Source organism: Schistocerca nitens, chromosome 5 (assembly GCF_023898315.1).
Source record: "Schistocerca nitens isolate TAMUIC-IGC-003100 chromosome 5, iqSchNite1.1, whole genome shotgun sequence".
Taxonomy (NCBI): domain Eukaryota; kingdom Metazoa; phylum Arthropoda; class Insecta; order Orthoptera; family Acrididae; genus Schistocerca; species Schistocerca nitens.
Genome location: NC_064618.1, coordinates 397,417,470 through 397,434,477, shown reverse-complemented (window position 1 = coordinate 397,434,477; position 17,008 = coordinate 397,417,470). Strand labels below are relative to the sequence as shown.

The 17,008-nt window shown below is 46.3% G+C and overlaps 1 protein-coding gene across 2 annotated transcripts in view; it reads right to left on the bottom strand.

The window, feature by feature from the left end:
• The window catches only part of LOC126259481 (methyl farnesoate epoxidase-like), a 335,865-nt gene that overhangs the window by 171,154 nt on the left and 147,703 nt on the right, over positions 1-17,008 (bottom strand). For both annotated transcript variants that reach the window (XM_049956317.1, XM_049956318.1), the window contains exon 4: positions 12,889-13,076. In XM_049956317.1, the coding sequence (XP_049812274.1) occupies positions 12,889-13,076 (188 nt within the window). The remainder of the gene's footprint in view (positions 1-12,888; positions 13,077-17,008) is intronic.

Here is a 17,008-nt window from a genome sequence, read left to right as displayed (position 1 = left end):
GGTCCATTTTTCTTCTGCGAAATGACCGTTACAGAACATGTATATCTAGATTTGCTGGAACACTGGCTCATGTCGCAACAGGATGCTGACAGTGTGGGCTTCACCTACCTCCAGGATGGTGCTCCATACCCGTTCCATCACGATGTTCGTGAATTCTCATACATGAAATGAGAACCTGATGGATCGGACTTGGGGGAGGGGGCGGGGGGGGGGGGCCTGATAGATCGGCCTTGGGGGTGGGGGATGATCATCAGTAATTCTTGCCATGGCATAGACGCTCTACCGACCTAACGCCTTGCGATTTTTTTGTGTGGGGTTATGTGAAAGACTCAGTGTTTACGTCTTCGTTGCCACCAACCCATCAGAACTGCGTGCTTGCATCAACAGTGCCTTTGAACACACTAACAGGGACATGCTGCGGCAAAAGTGGGAAATCTTGGTTATCAACTTGATGTCTGTGGAATCAATAGGGGGAGGGCACATATGGAGCACTAGTAAAAAAAAAAAAAAAAAAAAAAATGGGTTTATCTACGTGTCTGCAAAGCCCTGCACAATATTTAAAATAGTAATAGTATAGCTGGACAATATGTTAAATAATATAGCTACAGCAAATCTCTCTAATCGCTTCAGTCGTTCATTATAACGTTGTACTGTAACACAATGAAATCGTTTAAGGGCAGCCGCAAGCGCTGATAGGCCGGCAGGACGACCGTTATCTCCACAGATAGCGCTAAAGCGGGCTTTCAAACTCGTCAGGCTGGATACCAGAGTACGCGTGCTCCAAGAGCGAAAAACACTGCTGGCGCAAGGATTGTCAACAATCATCTAGCTTCGGTACTGCCGGCAACCTTTGCGTTTCACAACAAATGGTTCAAATGGCTCTGAGCACTATGGGACTCAACTTCCGAGGTCATCAGTCCCCTAGAACTTATAACTACTTAAACCTAACTAACCTAAGGACAGCACACACATCCATGCCCGAGGCAGGATTCGAACCTGCGACCGTAGCGGTTGCGCGGTTCCAGACTGTAGCGCCTAGAACAGCTCGGCCACCCCGGACGGCGTTTCACAACAGAATGCTGTCAACAGACAGGTACTTGTCCTATCGTATGAAGTGTTGGAAGCTTACACGAAAAATCACAATGTCATTGAACCTATAAGCAAAGATGTTTCGACAGTGGGAAAACTGAACGATTCGAAGTACCTATTGTGCTCTTCTGATCAGTTAGCACTCTCTGCTGCGTCCTACTCGTACAACTAAAGAAATTTGGCTGAGAATGGCCTTAATTCAAATTAAATAAGATGTATACAGGTATTTTCTAGATTTTCAGAGATGGTGTGTACATTGTGAGTCAAAAAGGACTTTACAACTGTTGAATGATATAGAAATTTATTGAGATAACTTGCAGAATCAGTAGATGTGTCATTTTGTAGCTAACGACCTCAGATTTGACTTGTATAGAGCATCAGTACTCCATTCTGCCACCAGGAGCGCCTGATACCGCACAGTTATATTGGTACTTTCACCAATGTGGAGCATGCTCGCTGTGTGTTTTGGTTTCATGAAACCAACTACAACTGTTCGGCATAAATTTTGCACCGAACATGCTAAAGAACCTCCATGCAGACCCATAGTTTACTCTTGGCACAAGAACTTTGTTGAGACGACTTTTTCAATGCGACATGATAAATCACCAGGTTGCCCGCGTGTTCACAATTATGAGAAAACTGTCACTGGTGTTGTGTATTTGAATATGCTAGAAAACTTTTTCATTCCACAGATCGATGAAGATGACCGAGATGGGGTGCTTTACTACCAGCAAGACTGTGCACCACTTCATTTCCTCAGGGATGTTCGTGATTTCCTCGATAATCGCTTCGCAGGTTGGTGGACTGACTGAAGGGTGAATCGCAGGGCCACCTGGCTCCCCGGGCCTGATACCACTGGATCCCTTTCTCTGTGTTACGTATGCTCCTTCCCTACCAAACAATATAACCGACCTGCCGGCCGAAGTGGCCGTGCGGTTAAAGGCGCTGCAGTCTGGAACCGCAAGACCGCTACGGTCGCAGGTTCGAATCCTGCCTCGGGCATGGATGTTTGTGATGTCCTTAGGTTAGTTAGGTGTAACTAGTTCTAAGTTCTAGGGGACTAATGACCTCAGAAGTTGAGTCCCATAGTGCTCAGAGCCATTTGAACCATTTGAATATAACCGACCTGAAAAATCGAGTCTATGCTGCCATTGCACAAGTTACGCCCTACATGCTACAACGAGTGTGGGAAGAAACTGATTACTGTTGGGATGTTTCCCACATCACAAATGGTAGTCACATCGTACCAAAGTGACACATCTACCGATTCTGTACATTATGTCAATAAATTTCTAACGTCCTTTTTGACTCACCCTGTGATGATTAGAACATTACATGACCACGTTTATTGGCCTTGAAAAGCAACGTAGTGAGACTTTGTAATAGACTCTGCTAGTGCAGCCTGCTCTTGTTAAAACGAGCAACCGCCTTGCAGCTTCCTGGCCAGGCTGTGACCCAGCCATCGGCTACCTATCCTATTTGCAGGCGTATTCAACCACGGCCTCTGTGATTCTCTGTGATTCTGATCAAATTACTGACTTAAATTAAAGATAGATGGGGAGATTAGAAACCTATGTAAATAGGACTCACATAAGCATGTATATTAAATGAAACCCTTTCAAGTACATATTCATGTTCACGAAACACGTAATTTGAAAGCAATGAATGTGTGGCAAAACATGCTTAAACTGTTCAAATGTTTTTGGTTATTGGCCCAGCAGTTACCGCTCGGACGACAAAAGAAAACCACATACAATAATTGTAGAAATACACGAAAAAATTAATGCGGGTGTGAGAGAGATTCTGACAAATGTTAAGAAACAGTGGAACGTTTAAACTTACCTGAGCGGCAACACAGATGACAGATGTTAGGTTCCGGTCGTACATTTAAGCTATGACCGTAATACGGCCGTGGCCGTTACGAGATCAGGGAGATCAAGGTTATCTCACCGTCTTACAGCATTGTCAGTTGGTGATAATTTCTAGGGTTAGTAAAAATTCCGAATAAACCTCACGCTGCAAAATGATTCAAGAAAAGTTTTTAATTCAACCTGTGGAAAAGAAACAGAAGCACTAACCTGGAATGAAAAAAGTTATGAACATTCTCGAAGTTTATGGATGCATGTCATACAAATTTTATCGTGAAAATATAAAAGCATTCCGAGATAAAAAGCAAAATAACATAAGCGGTGTGAAACTATTTCGCCTATGTAATACAAAAATGTAGTCGCTGATGAATCTACGTTTTTTTGGATTTCGTATAAAATCCCAGCGAGACAGTTGTTAAGAAAACTACTAAATTAATTTTGGTAACATGTAAGACATCACTACTGAACTGTCTCACCTAATGACGCAGATTTATTTACGAGAGAGCCGATGCGCGGCAGCGCGCATATACCAGTTTGCCTCCATTGCGATTGTTGTTCCGAAGGATCGCCCTAATAGGGCCGAGAATCTTCCGTAACTCCAGAAATTTTTTTATTTCCAGCTGCTGCAGACGCTTGATCACTACAGCCATCACTCTAAACGCCGATATAAGCTGTAAAAAAAGTAACTGTAGATGCCGAAACTAAGTCCGATGTTCCGTCGAATAGGAGCAAAATATATTTCTTTGTACAGTTTTGCGAAACGTAAGTCGTATTTAAGTGCTCTACAAACATTTTCTCCTCAGCTCGCAATAAGTGCAATGTACGCAAAAACTTCGCTCTTGCTGCTGCTATGTCTCTGCATTCCAAGAATATTTTCGTTCATCATCATACACTCGAAAAAGAAAAGAAAAGGAGCAAAGGAAAGCGACGCACCATGAAGGAATTATCCGAATGGGACAGAAATTGGTAGACGCGAATTCCACGTACAGACAAACAAATGATTACAATTTCAGAAAGCAACTAGATGACTTATTCAAGAGAAAGAGCTTCACAAATTAAGCAAGTCAGTAACGCATTTGTCCACCTCAGTTCCTTACACAAGCAGTTATTCGGCTTGGCGTTGATTGAGAGAGTTTCGCCGGCCGGTGTGGCCGTGCGGTTCTAAGCACTTCAGTTTGGAACCGCCTGACCGCTACGGTCGCAGGTTCGAATCCTGCCTCGGGCATGGATGTGTATGATGTCCTTAGGTTAGTTAGGTTTAAGTAGTTTTAAGTTCTAGGAGACTAATGACCTCAGAAGTTAAGTCCCATAGTGCTCAGAGCCATTTGAACCATTTGAGAGAGTTTCTGGCTTTCCTCCTGGGGAATACCGTTCCAAATTCTGTCGAATTGGAGCATCAGATCGTCAAATCCCAGAGATGGTCGGAGAGCCTTGCTCATAACGCTACAAACATTCACAATTGGGAAGGATCCAGCGACCCTACTGGCGAAGGTAGGGTTTGGCAAGCACGAAGAGAAGCAGTAGAAGCTCTCGCCATGTGCAGCGTTCAAGTTAGTTTTAACGGAAACCACCACAATGGAGGTAATTGGTAACTTTTAAATGAATCTAGGTATCAACTCACAAGAATCAGGGAAAATATCTCTATACTTACGTACCAGCATTACCTACTTATTTACTGAAGTTTATAAATTGATTTTTAACCACAAGTATGAGAGACACCAAACTCTTTTGACATGTTCTGTCTCATTTGTTTTCTTCAAAATGGTTCATATGGCTCTAAGCACTATGGGACTTAAACATATGACCTCATCAGTCCCCTAGACTTAGAACTACTTAAACCTAACTAACGTAAGGACATCACACACATCCATGCCCGAGGCTGGATTCGAACCTGCGACCGTAGCAACAGCGCGGTTCCTGACTGAAGCACCTAGAACCGCTCGGCCACATCGGCTGGCTGTTTTCTTCAATTTGTTTTTCGTTATGAAGGTGATCGCTGTAATTACCCGTTGCTTGAAGTAAACCAGGTGACCAGTGTTACTTGTTTTTTATTTTGAACCTTCAGTCTTCTGGCTGGTATGATGCGGCCCGCCACGAATTCCTCTCCTGTGTCAACCTCTTCATTCTTACATAACATTTGCATCCTACAGCTGCAGTTATTTTCTAGAAGTATTCCAATCTCTGTTTTCATCTACAGTTTTTACCCTCTACAGCTCTCTCTAGTACCACGATGTTATTTACTGATGTCTTAACAGATGTCCTATCATCCTGTTCCTTCTCCTTGCCACTGTTTACCACATAATCCTTACCTCTCCTATTCTGCACAGAATCTCCTCATTACTTACCTTAACGGTCCACCTAATTTTCAACACTCATCTGTAGCACCATATCTCAAATGCTTCGATTCTCTTCTGTTCCGGTTTTCCCACAGTCCATGTTTCACTGCCATACAATGCTGTTCTCCAAACTACATTCTCAGAAATTTCCTCTACAAATTACGCCCTATGTTAGATATTACTTGACTTCTCTTGGCCACGAATGCCATTCTTTGCCAGTGCTAGTCTGCTTTTGATATCCTCCTTGTTCCGTCCATGACTGGGTATTTTGCTGTTTAGGTAGCAGAATTCCTTAACTTCATCTTCGTCGTGACCATCGTTTCTGATGTTAAATTTTCGCCATTCTCATTTCTGTTACTTCTCATCAGGGCGAAAGACTACCTCCCTGTCTTATACCCTTTTAAATCTTGGTCCTCCACCCCTAATATTGCCTCTTGGCTCTTCTACATATTGCATATTACTCGTCTCTCCCTATAGTTTACCCTTATTTTTCTCAGAATTTCGATCATCTTGCTCCATTTTACGTTGTCGAACGCCTTTTCCAGGTCGACAAATCCTATGAACGTGTCTTCATTTTTCTTTAGTCTTGCTTCTGTTATCGGCCGCAGTGTCAGAAGTGCCTCTATGTTGCCTTTATCTTTCCTAAAGTCAAAGTGATTGTCATCTAACAAATCTTCAACTTTCTTTTCCATTCTTCTGCATGTTATTCTTGTCTGCAACTTGAATGCATGAGCTGTTAAGCTGATTGTACGATAATTCTCGCACATGTAAGCTCTGGTGCTCTTCGGAACTGCATGGATGATATTTTTTCAAAAGTCAGATGCTATGTCGCCAGACTCATACATTCTACACACAAAATTGAATGGTCGGTTTGTTGCCATTTTCCCCAATGATTTGCGAAATTCTGGTGGAATGTTGTTTATCCCTTCTGCCTTGTTTAATCTTCAGTCCTCCAAAGCTCTCTTAAATTCTGATTCTAATACCTGATCCCCCACTGCTTCTAAATCGACTCCTGTTTCTTCTTATACCCACTTATAGTACTCTTCCCACCTACCCACTCCCTCCTCTGCGTTTAACAGCGGAATTCCCGTTTCACTCTTAATGTTATCACACTTGCTTTTACTTTCACCGAATATTGTTTTGACTTTCCTCTTCTACATTGGCTATTTTCCAAGATCTGTTGGTGGACATTCAGGGTGGGAGAAGAGAGTGAGACAGGGGTGTTGTGTTAGGCCAAGTCGGCTGGGTTCCAGGAATATCGGGCCCCAGGGGCGCTCTCTCTCTACCTGAGGGACGGCGGTGAGGATTGCGTGGAACCTGCCAGCACGACTTAGTGGCACCTGGGTCGCAGCTGACGGGCTTTGTGTCATGGTGTTCTTGTCATTGCGGCTCGGTGACGGCAGGATGTCCGCCAAGCTGGCACGACATGTATTCTGATATGTCATTTATGTTTCTCATGCCGCAATCTCCCCATATACACATTAATGGGGCAGGCTAACTGGTGGACAGTGGGTGACTCTTGCTGACATAACAAGACCACGCAAATTTTTGTCGGCAAGACGCTCAATTCTATTAGATTTTCGTGGTGTTTTTGAGGGGTTATATGCAGTGATTTGTACACTTGTGATTGGCAGCTTGGTGGGGTCAGCGCGTTTTAATTTTTTCGGATTTTGTAGAGAGAAACGTTTTTCTAGGGGCTCTGTTGCAGACCGGCAGACAGAGAAGACGTGAAGTATAGGCCAGTGACAGTAGAATTAACAGTATTCACAATTCGGTAGCCCAGACAGTTTTAATAGGTGCTGATGGGGATTGCCAGTCAGCACAACTCGGTTTGGGCGTCACGACTTATCAGAACATCGGGTATGCCCACAACTATTTGGTGTGTTCAGCAGTCCTGAATGCAGCCAGCAGTGCAGTGCATCGCTGATAGTCGACTCCACACAAATCGAGGACGGGGTCTGGTAAAGTGTTTTGCAGCTCTGGCAAAGTAGGAACTCAGACAGTTAATTTGATGCCCCCCTGTCATAGCGGCCCCTTATCAATCAGAGGGCCCACACTACAGACAAGCCCTGCTTTCCAGAGTTCAGATCAAAACATCGGTAGTGGTTGTAAACACCAACAGACGTTCCGCATAAACACGGAACTACTTCGTGAAAAGCCATGTGACAAGAGATCCACCAATTGGAACTAATGTGACTACGTGTAGCACTCTGCTGAATCGGCGTTATAAGGACGTCAGCAGAGTCAGATTGGCAGTATGTATCTACAGCTAGGACAGCTCAGGCCAGTACCTACGCCAGGTCTAGCATAGTAGACGTTCACTATAGCCTGCAGTAGAAAGTTGTGTCTTTGTAATTGTGTAGAGTAGTATTTTGGTTATTATTTTCTTTTTATTATCTTGCACTCTTATCTGGCTTGTGCCACCACAAGAATTGTTGTGCTTGCGTTTGAAAATTAGTGCACGCCAAGAACGCGTATTTTTGTTAAAATAAAGTGTGTTCAGACTTGATCTTTAGTTCTTTCCTGCCTACCAAAGGACACTACAGTTATTGGCGAGGGGGATAAAACTTTCATTTTCGGAAGAATTGACTTCCTTAGAGGAATTTCTTCAGTCCTTGATGGAAACTCTACGAGAGATTCAGGCAGCGCTCACAAGGTCAGACCACCGCCCACATTCCCCAGCGTTGCAAGAGGTACCTTATAGAGTTGATTCCGTCACGGGTAATATGAACACTTTGCGTGTGGCTCCACCGACGTTTCCAGCTTTCGATAGGTCTGTCGAACCATGGTCAACTTACTTCGAACCGTTGGAACAACATTTACTGGTACATGGATTCCACGACGAAAATCGAAGTTGAGCTTTTTTATTTAGCACCATCTGTCCACAGATGTATTGTTTAATTCAACAACTGAACCCTGGGCAGTCCCCTCGAGATCTCTCCTTTACCCGTATAAGGGCTGCCTGTTTGAGTACTTTGACGCACAAATACACGTTTTCCGCCCGTCAGTCTTTCTTTCCTTGTCGACAGTTCCCAGATCAGACATATTGGGAATGGATTAGGACGCTCCAGGGTCTCTCCCGCGATTGCAAAATTCCAGTGCGCCAACTTTGAATGCAAGCAGTCTTATGCCTCTTCGTTGATTCGTGATATGGTGGTGTTTCACGCACCAGACGAGGGTCTTTGGGCTCATATTTTGAAGTTACAGGACCTGTTCCTCAACACCTGTCTGCCGATCATTCGTGCGTTTGAACAGTCTCTCTGGCTACAACCGCCGCGTCTTATTCGGATTATTTTTGCGGCTAGCCAGTTGCTTAGCGCTGAGCAGGAGTTTCGTCAGTCTGTTGGTACATCCGGTGACAGAAAGTCTTTCGCCTGTTTTCCATCATGTCCGGACTGTTTCCGAGCTCACCAGCGGTCGGAATGCTCCCACCAGTGAGCAAGGTGCACGGATTGCAGCCGAACAGGCCCCATCGCCGTTGTGTGTCACGCTTTGCAGAAACTTCGCGTCGATGCCACGGTTCCCACGAACACACAGGCTCGTCACGAATCATCAGCGCTGGACCTGGAAGCCTTGCATTCCATTGACGGACAAGTATTCTCCATCATTCCCCAGTCGGGAGCTCGTTTCCTCCTTACCTTGGAGACAGCGCATATTCCTGTGGTCTTCCAGATTCACATGGCATCTTTTGTTTCTGTTGTGGGTGGTACCCCATACCAATGCTTGGGCTCGCCAGCTTAGTCTCCGTACACTTGCACCTTGCGTAGTTTCAGGAATCACTATATACCAGCCGACGGCGTTTTTTCGACACAAACCTCCTACAAAGGTCGTTCCTTCACGCTCAGTTTTTGGTGGTCGGCTCCTCCGCCGCTACTATCCTTCTGGGTGTGGACATTTTTGCTCGTCTGCGTTTGTCAGTGAAGCATGAGGTACAGGCGGTTGGAATACCCTCCTTGGATACCCTCCTTGCCCATTGCTCAGCAAATACGAAACGTTGTTTTCATCCTCCACACCAGGGGTTAAGGGTTTCACTGCACGTGTTCAACTTCTTCCCTCTGCTGTGCCTCGTTTTAAGGCCTATGTGGTTCCCTCTCCGAGACAGGCTCCAGGTGAAACTTCGCTGCTTACACGACGATGGCATTCTTTCTCCCGTCACGCACAGCCGCTGGGCGACGCCTATCGTGTTAATCGAGAAGCTGAATGGTGCTTTACGCATCTGTGGCGATTTTAAGGTCACGGTAAATTCTCAGTTAGTCATCGATTCATATCCAGTCCCATCGGTGGATGACATACTCGCACGTCTTGTGGGCTCCACCGTTTACGTCAAAACTGATTTGCGCGATGCTTATTTGCGGCTGCCGTTGGACAGCAGACCCTAGTCATCAATATCAGTGTGGCCTTTTCTGGTACAACCGCCTCCCGTTTGGCACTGCCAGTGTCCCCGCCATTTTCCAGCGTTATTTGGAACACCTCAAAAGTCGGGTGCCCGGTGCAGAAAATTATCTGGACGATGTCATTGTCGGTGGCTCGTCCGCATTGGACCTCGTGGACAAGCTGGGTAGGCTGTTCCAGACTTTTTCCGAGGCTAACCTGCATTGCCATAAAGAGAAGTGTGACTTTTTTGTGTGCGAGGTCAGTTATCTCGAGTTCACGATTGATGCCTGTGGCCTACATGCCTCTAAGGAGTATGTCGAGGTGATTCAAAACGTGCCACTTCCCACCAACGTGAAGCAACTGCAATCCGTCCTCGGTCAAATTAACTATTATCGGCGTTTTATACCCAACACCGCCCAGATTTCGGCGCCCTTGTCCGGATTGTTGCATAAGGGTGTGCGTTGGGTTTGGGATGCAGCACGAGAGCAGGCTTTCACAAGTGTCAAATCAGCTCTCTCCCACCCTCCATGTCTGGCCACTCATCGTCGCCACCGATGGCCTGGGTGCTGTCCCCTCTCAAGTGTTCAATGACGTTGAGAGGCCGGTAGCTTTCACATCCAAAACATTGACCAACGCTCAAACCAAACATAGTTAAATTGAAAAGGAAGCTTTGGAGCTGGTCTTCACACTGACGACATTCTACTATTTCGTGTAAGGTCGTCATTTCACTCTGCAGACCGACCACAAACCTTTGGTTTCTTTGTTTCACCCGAGTGCCGCAGTGCCCACCTGGACAGCGCATCCCTTCAGCGTTGGGCGCTCTTCCTGGCGATGTTCGACATCGATATTGTCTTTCGCACCTCCGAATGGCATCTGTGATGCGGAAGTCCAGCATTTTTGGGATCATTGGCACAGTATCTTTTTCCGCAGTAGCGTCATACTTTTGGATAGTGACTCAGACGTTCCCAGGGTGATCGTACTGCATGCACTGGGCCGCCGTGTCCTCGACCTCCTCCACCCTGGTCAGTGGGGAATCGTCCTTACCAAACAGCTGGCCTGCCGCCACCTTTATTGGCCCAGATTGGATAAAGACATTGCCTCCCTCGTGTCGGCCGGCACCATGTGCCATACCCATTAGGCAGCATCCACACCCCAGTATTTCTCGTGGCCTGATCAGCTGCTCCATGGGAATGTCTCAACGTGGATTTTGCTAGGCCGTTTCATGGTTCCCAGTAACTCATCCTGATTGACTACAGGTTGGGATACCCTTTCATATTCTGCATGATGAACACCACTTCTGCTAAGACTATCGAAATTCTCTGGTGCTTCTCTGCTGTCAAAGGACTCCCAAAAACGATCGTTATGGGTAATGGTCCACACTTCGACCGAGTTTCAGCAATTCTGTGCTGCCAATGGGATTTCCCTCGTCTACACTTCCCCATTTCACCCTGTGTCAAACAGCCATGCAGAATGCTTTGTGTAGGCGTTCAAGAACCAGCTTGATAAGCTGCTGAGCCATCACCCATTGGAGGAGGGCATGCTTCTTTTTTTGGCTACATACCATGCTGCCCCCATGTCGTTAAAAGTCCAGCAGAGATACTTCACGGTCCACCATTCCACTCTCCCTTATCTTCCCTTGTTCCTGAGACTTCTCAGCCTCTCGCTCGCACTTCGGCGCATTCTTTCCACGTCAGGTAGGAGATCTGGAAGTGGATCTTATCCACAGGCGCTCTGGGAGCCTGCTGTCATCACCAAGCTCTGTGGATGGCGTTTCTACAATGGGCCAACGGTTCTGCTGCCCGCTGGCACCTCAACCAGCTCTGCCCCCGTCTGGTGGACCATGACGCCCCAGGGAGCTGCCATTGCCTGTCGCCGTCCACTCTGTGATGGAACATCTGCTTCTGCCTCTGCCTCAGCTGCTGCCTCAGTCGCCAGCTGCCACTGCTGCATTGCCGCCTGCTGGCCACAAACCTATGGATGTCGACCTGGATGCCCCTACTCCTCTGGACGTTTGTGGTGCTGTGCATTCTATTTCCAGGGGTAGAAACGTCATAGCAACTCCTTATCACTTAGAGGGCACAGACAAAAGATAAGCAAGGTGGACGGCTGACCTCCCTTCCAGAGCTCAGACCAAAACATCGACAGTGGATGTAAACACCAACAGACTTTTCGCATAAACATGGAGCTGCTTTGTGAAAAGCCATGTGACAGAGAGCCACCAATTGGAACTAATGTGACTACGTGTAGCTCTCCACCGAATCGGCGTTATAAGCACGCCAGCAGTCAGACCGGCAATGTGTACCTACAGCTAGGACAGCTCAAGCCAATACTTATGACAGCTCCAGCATAATTGACATTTGCCGTAGCTTGCAGTAGAAAGTTGTATCTTTGTAATTGTGTAGAGTAGTATTTTGGTTATTATTTTCTTTCCGTTGTTCAATTATTTCAATGTATGTGCATTCCTAAGGGACGAAACTGCTGAGGTCATCGGTCCCTGTCCGCAGCTCGTGGTCGTGCGGTAGCGTTCTCGCTTCCCGCGCCCGGGTTCGATTCCCGGCGGGGTCAAGGATTTTCTCTGCCTCGTGATGACTGGGTGTTGTGTGATGTCCTTAGGTTAGTTAGGTTTAAGTAGTTCTAAGTTCTAGGGGACTGATGACCATAGATGTTAAGTCCCATAGTGCTCAGAGCCACCTACGAACATTTGATATCCGCCCATTTCAACTTTGCCACCTAACTATTCATGGAAACTTGTTGCACTTGTTATGCACTTCACTGGTCATGCATTATCGTAGTATCTGAGGATTTGGTTCATTTGTGCATTAAGTCAATAAATCTCATTGTTATACTAAATTTCACTTTCATTTCAGTAATTTATAGAACAACTTCATGTTTTACCGTACTTAACTACATTTTTGGGCGAGATTATTCAATATATTGTAAATTATGCAAAGTGGGTCAACCCATGAATTGTCATTAGAGACAGTGCCAAATAGATTCTTATGCATTCTGCCATCCTTGCGAGTGATGCGGAGAGTGACAATTCCTGGGGGTATGTGTATCTTCACAGCACTGAGATACAGGTTTTATTCAAGTCAGGCGACGAGCTTTACCTCGCCACCAGTCAAATTTTCAAGCGCTTCGGTTTCTTTACCCCAGTGAACTACAAAGTTTTATCCTTATCCACTGAGCGCATGCTTCACGACTTGACTACCAGTACTTACCATACAAAAGGCGCTTGTTATCTCGTTGAACTTGGTGATCGCGTTGTAGCCCGTTGCCTCGGGCTGGATGAAGCGCAGCCACGGCATGGCGCTGAGTTTGCCTCCAGTCATGTCGAAGGCCCGCGAGCGCACGTCCTGCAGGTCCATCAGCGTCTGCAGCAGCTGGTCGCCGCGCGGGAAGCGGTAGCCTGCTCAGAAACCACTGCCAGACCTCAGTCTACGGTGTACTCACCACCGATAACAAACAATACTGTTGGCGAAAAGTTCTCGGGCTTCCAGCCGGGTGCCGGTGTCTTCAAACTGCGACGTTTCGACGAGTGACATACTCGTCATCTTCTGGCGAAGTGCCGAAACTTTGCGGATGCCGGTCCCTTTATACCTGCGGCGTGCCCCCACCACCTGGCCGCGGGAGGCTGGGTCCAGAGGAGCCGGCGGGCGGGGTGGAGGGGGAATCGGGTGCGCCGTTCGTTCTCCGTCAGAGCTTTCCGGTCGCGTCTCGTGAGCTGGACGGTTCTTGGTGCGTTCCTGGCATATTGCGGTTAATGCTGGATTCCAGGCCGCGCTCAGTCGATAACCTTCGTCCCTGTTCACAAGATTCTCGTGGACCCGTATTTCTATTGATTCTTTAATGACGCTGTCCCAATGGCTCCCGGCTCGGCACAGCACCCTGGTGTTCTCGAAAGGGTTGAACTTTGCACCTGTACCAAGGACCATACCGAAACGAGACATCATCAGCAGCATAGAGGAAGCAGTCCGGGGCCTACCCAAGGAGGAAGCTGAGCAGATCCGAAGGGAGACCTGCAGGATCATCAACAAGTCACGACTCCCGAAAGCCAACATTACTGCGTCGGAGCGAGAGGCTATCCGCGCACTGAGGGATGATGCTGACATCATGGTCCTCCCAGCAGACAAGGGAAATGCGACGGTGCTGATTCGCACAGTCGACTACCAACAGAAAATCTGCTCTCTTGTGCAAGACCCAGCATACAGGAAACTCAACAAGGACCGTACATCGACGATGACCAGGAAAACCGTGGCGCTACTGAAGGACTCAGATCTACCAGAGGCAGTGCAGAAACGGCTATATCCCAGAGCGCCAACGACACCGCGCCTGTATGGATTGCCCAAGATTCTGGACACCATCAACTCGCACAGTTATGGACTGGCCAAATACCTGGCGACACTATTAAAACCACTGGTGGGGCACTGCAGTCATCACGTGAAAAACTCCGCAGATTTCGTAAGAATACTGGAGGACATCCGAATACAGAGAGATGACCTACTCGTGAGCTTCGACGTCACCTCCTTGTTCACGAAAGTACCTCTACAACACGCCTTGGCACTCCTTAATCAGCACTTCGAGCCTGAAACAGTGAAGCTCTTTGAATATGCACTTACGACCACCTACTTCAAGTGCAATGGAGAACATTGTGAACAAGTGGATGGAGTGGCCATGGGATCTCCCCTTGCTCCAGGAATCGCGAATCTTTATATGGAACACTTTGAGGAGGTGGCACTACAAACCGCTCACCGTAAACCCACGCACTTCTTCCGCTATGTATACGACGCTTTCGTGATTTGGCAGCATGGCAGGCAGGCACTGGAGGACTTTATGGACCACCTAGACGGCATACATGAGAATATCACCTTCACGATGGAAGTAGAAGAGAATGGCTGTATTCCATTCCTGGACATACTGATCAGGAAGAAAGCGGATGGCACTCTGGGCCATTCAGTATATAGAAAGAAGACGCACACAGACCTGTACCTCCATGCAACCATCTGCCACCATCCGGCGCAACGCCAGTCAGTACTGACCACCTTGGTACATAGGGCGCGCGTCATTTGTGACAAAGAAAGCCTCTCAGACGAATTACACCACCTAAGAGAGGTATTTCGGAAAAACGGGTATACTGAAACACAGATTGGTAGGGCCTTCAAGAGGAGACAAGCTGACAAATTTCAGGAAGAGAAAGAAGAAGAAGAAGAGGAAGTTAACAAGAGACTCGCCTTTCTTCCATAATTAGGGCCCATATCAGCCAAAATCGGGGGGCTACTGAGAAAATCAATAATAAATACCGTCTTCCGACCACCGCCGAAGATGAAAGAGCTGCTGGGCTCAGCTAAAGACCCACTCAAACTCAACCCACGGTATATACAGCATTGCCTGCGAATGTGGTGTACAGTACATTGGACAAACGCAGCGCTGCATCTCGAAAAGGTGCGAGGAACACACCAGGCATGTCCAACTTGGACGGATAGAGAAATCTGTTATAGCTGAACATAGCATCAAAGAAAACCACACCTTTGATTTCGAGAACACCAGGGTGCTGTGCCGAGCCGGGAGCTATTGGGACAGCGTCATTAAAGAATCAATAGAAATATGGGTCCACGAGAATCTTGTGAACAGAGGGACGAAGGTTATCAAGTGAGCGCGGCCTGGAATCCAGCATTAGCCACAATACGCCAGGAACGCACCAAGAACCGTCCAGCTCACGAGACGCGACCGGAATGCTCTGACGGAGACACGAACGGCGCACCCGCTTCCCTCTCCACCCCTTCCGCCGGCTCCTATGGACCCAGCCTCCCGCGGCCAGGTGGTGGGGGGCACGCCGCAGGTATAAAGGAAACGGCATCCGCAAAGTCTCGGCACTTCGCCAGAAGATGACGAGTATGTCACTCGTCGAAACGTCGCAGTTTGAAGACACCGCCACCTGGCTGGAAGCCCGAGAACTCTTCGCCAGCTGTATACGCCAGGAAAGCATACATTCACATTTAAAACAATACTGTGTTCACGTTTTGTTTGCAGAGCTGAACAGAGCATGTGCTCCTGTACTGCTAGTTCTCTCATAGCTTAATATGCCATTTTCTAGCCGTACTTGTAATTTACTACTAGTGTTCACTAATTATAGGTGTAAAATGCAAAATTAGAAATGCCTTCAGCCATCTATGATTTGAATATAATGCATTTATGCCACTTGTTTCGGCGTTTCACTACGCTATCTTCAGGCCCCATGACCAATGTGTAGGTAGAATCAGCTTCAGGTGCAGTCAAAACAGGGGCTACCATTAAGTAACTGGCATTCGTAGACTTTTGGTTTCAACTCAGAGATCCCTACAGTTCGGTTTGAACGTTTGCTTAGCAATCTTCAATTGATGAACGAAGGGATTGTGTTATTGAAACCAGAAGTCTACTGTACCATCTCCTGGAATGTAATAAATAAAATAACCGCATAATTATACTGAATGTACAGTGCTGTGAAGTCAAAGAGCTATCAGTAAGCAGCAGACGAACAGTCTCTCGGAGATGATAAAGACGTTATCAAAAAATGAAAGGCGTTGTCTTTTGTTGTATGTGAACATAATCATGACATCATTATATATATATATATATATATATATATAATAGAGGGAAACATTCCATGCGTTTGTGTTTCTATCGACCTGCCAGCGCTTTCGTATGGTAAGTCACATCATCTTTGTTTTTAAATATACGTATATATATTGGACTGAATGCATGCAATGTCTGATTTCTCTCAACTGCCTCTTATGGTCTGTAATATATTATAATGCTAAGTGCGTTTGAAAATACATTAAGTCTAGTTAGTTACAAAAGCCTTTCCTTATATAGAAATAGTATCCTAAACCAAATATCGGACTAATAACAGTGTTTAAACTAATTTGATTGTTGTCTGCCATTAAGGCATATAATAAGATTTTTATTAAATATAGCCCAGGGAGTCGAGTTCTTCTAAAGATTAACATTGGATATTCGAAACATGGTAAAACTCTGCATAAGTTGCAAAGATTTTAATAATTTTCATTCTGTGTGTCCGCATTGGGGTACATAAGCCAAGTACGTCAATACATGGCAAGCTGAAAAAAAATCACCTCTGTTTTATTATTTCAGAAATATTTCGTGACTAATTACTTCAATGGTGTTTTTTTGTACCTACATAGTTTAACGAACTCTGGTCTTTGAATAGGCATCAGATCATGGTCTAGATTTGTGATAGCAGATGTAAAAATAGTTTCACGCCCTACATCAGATTACAAATAATTTACAAACGTCAGTCGAAATCATCATAATTGTGGTGCCACCGCCAGACACCACACTTGC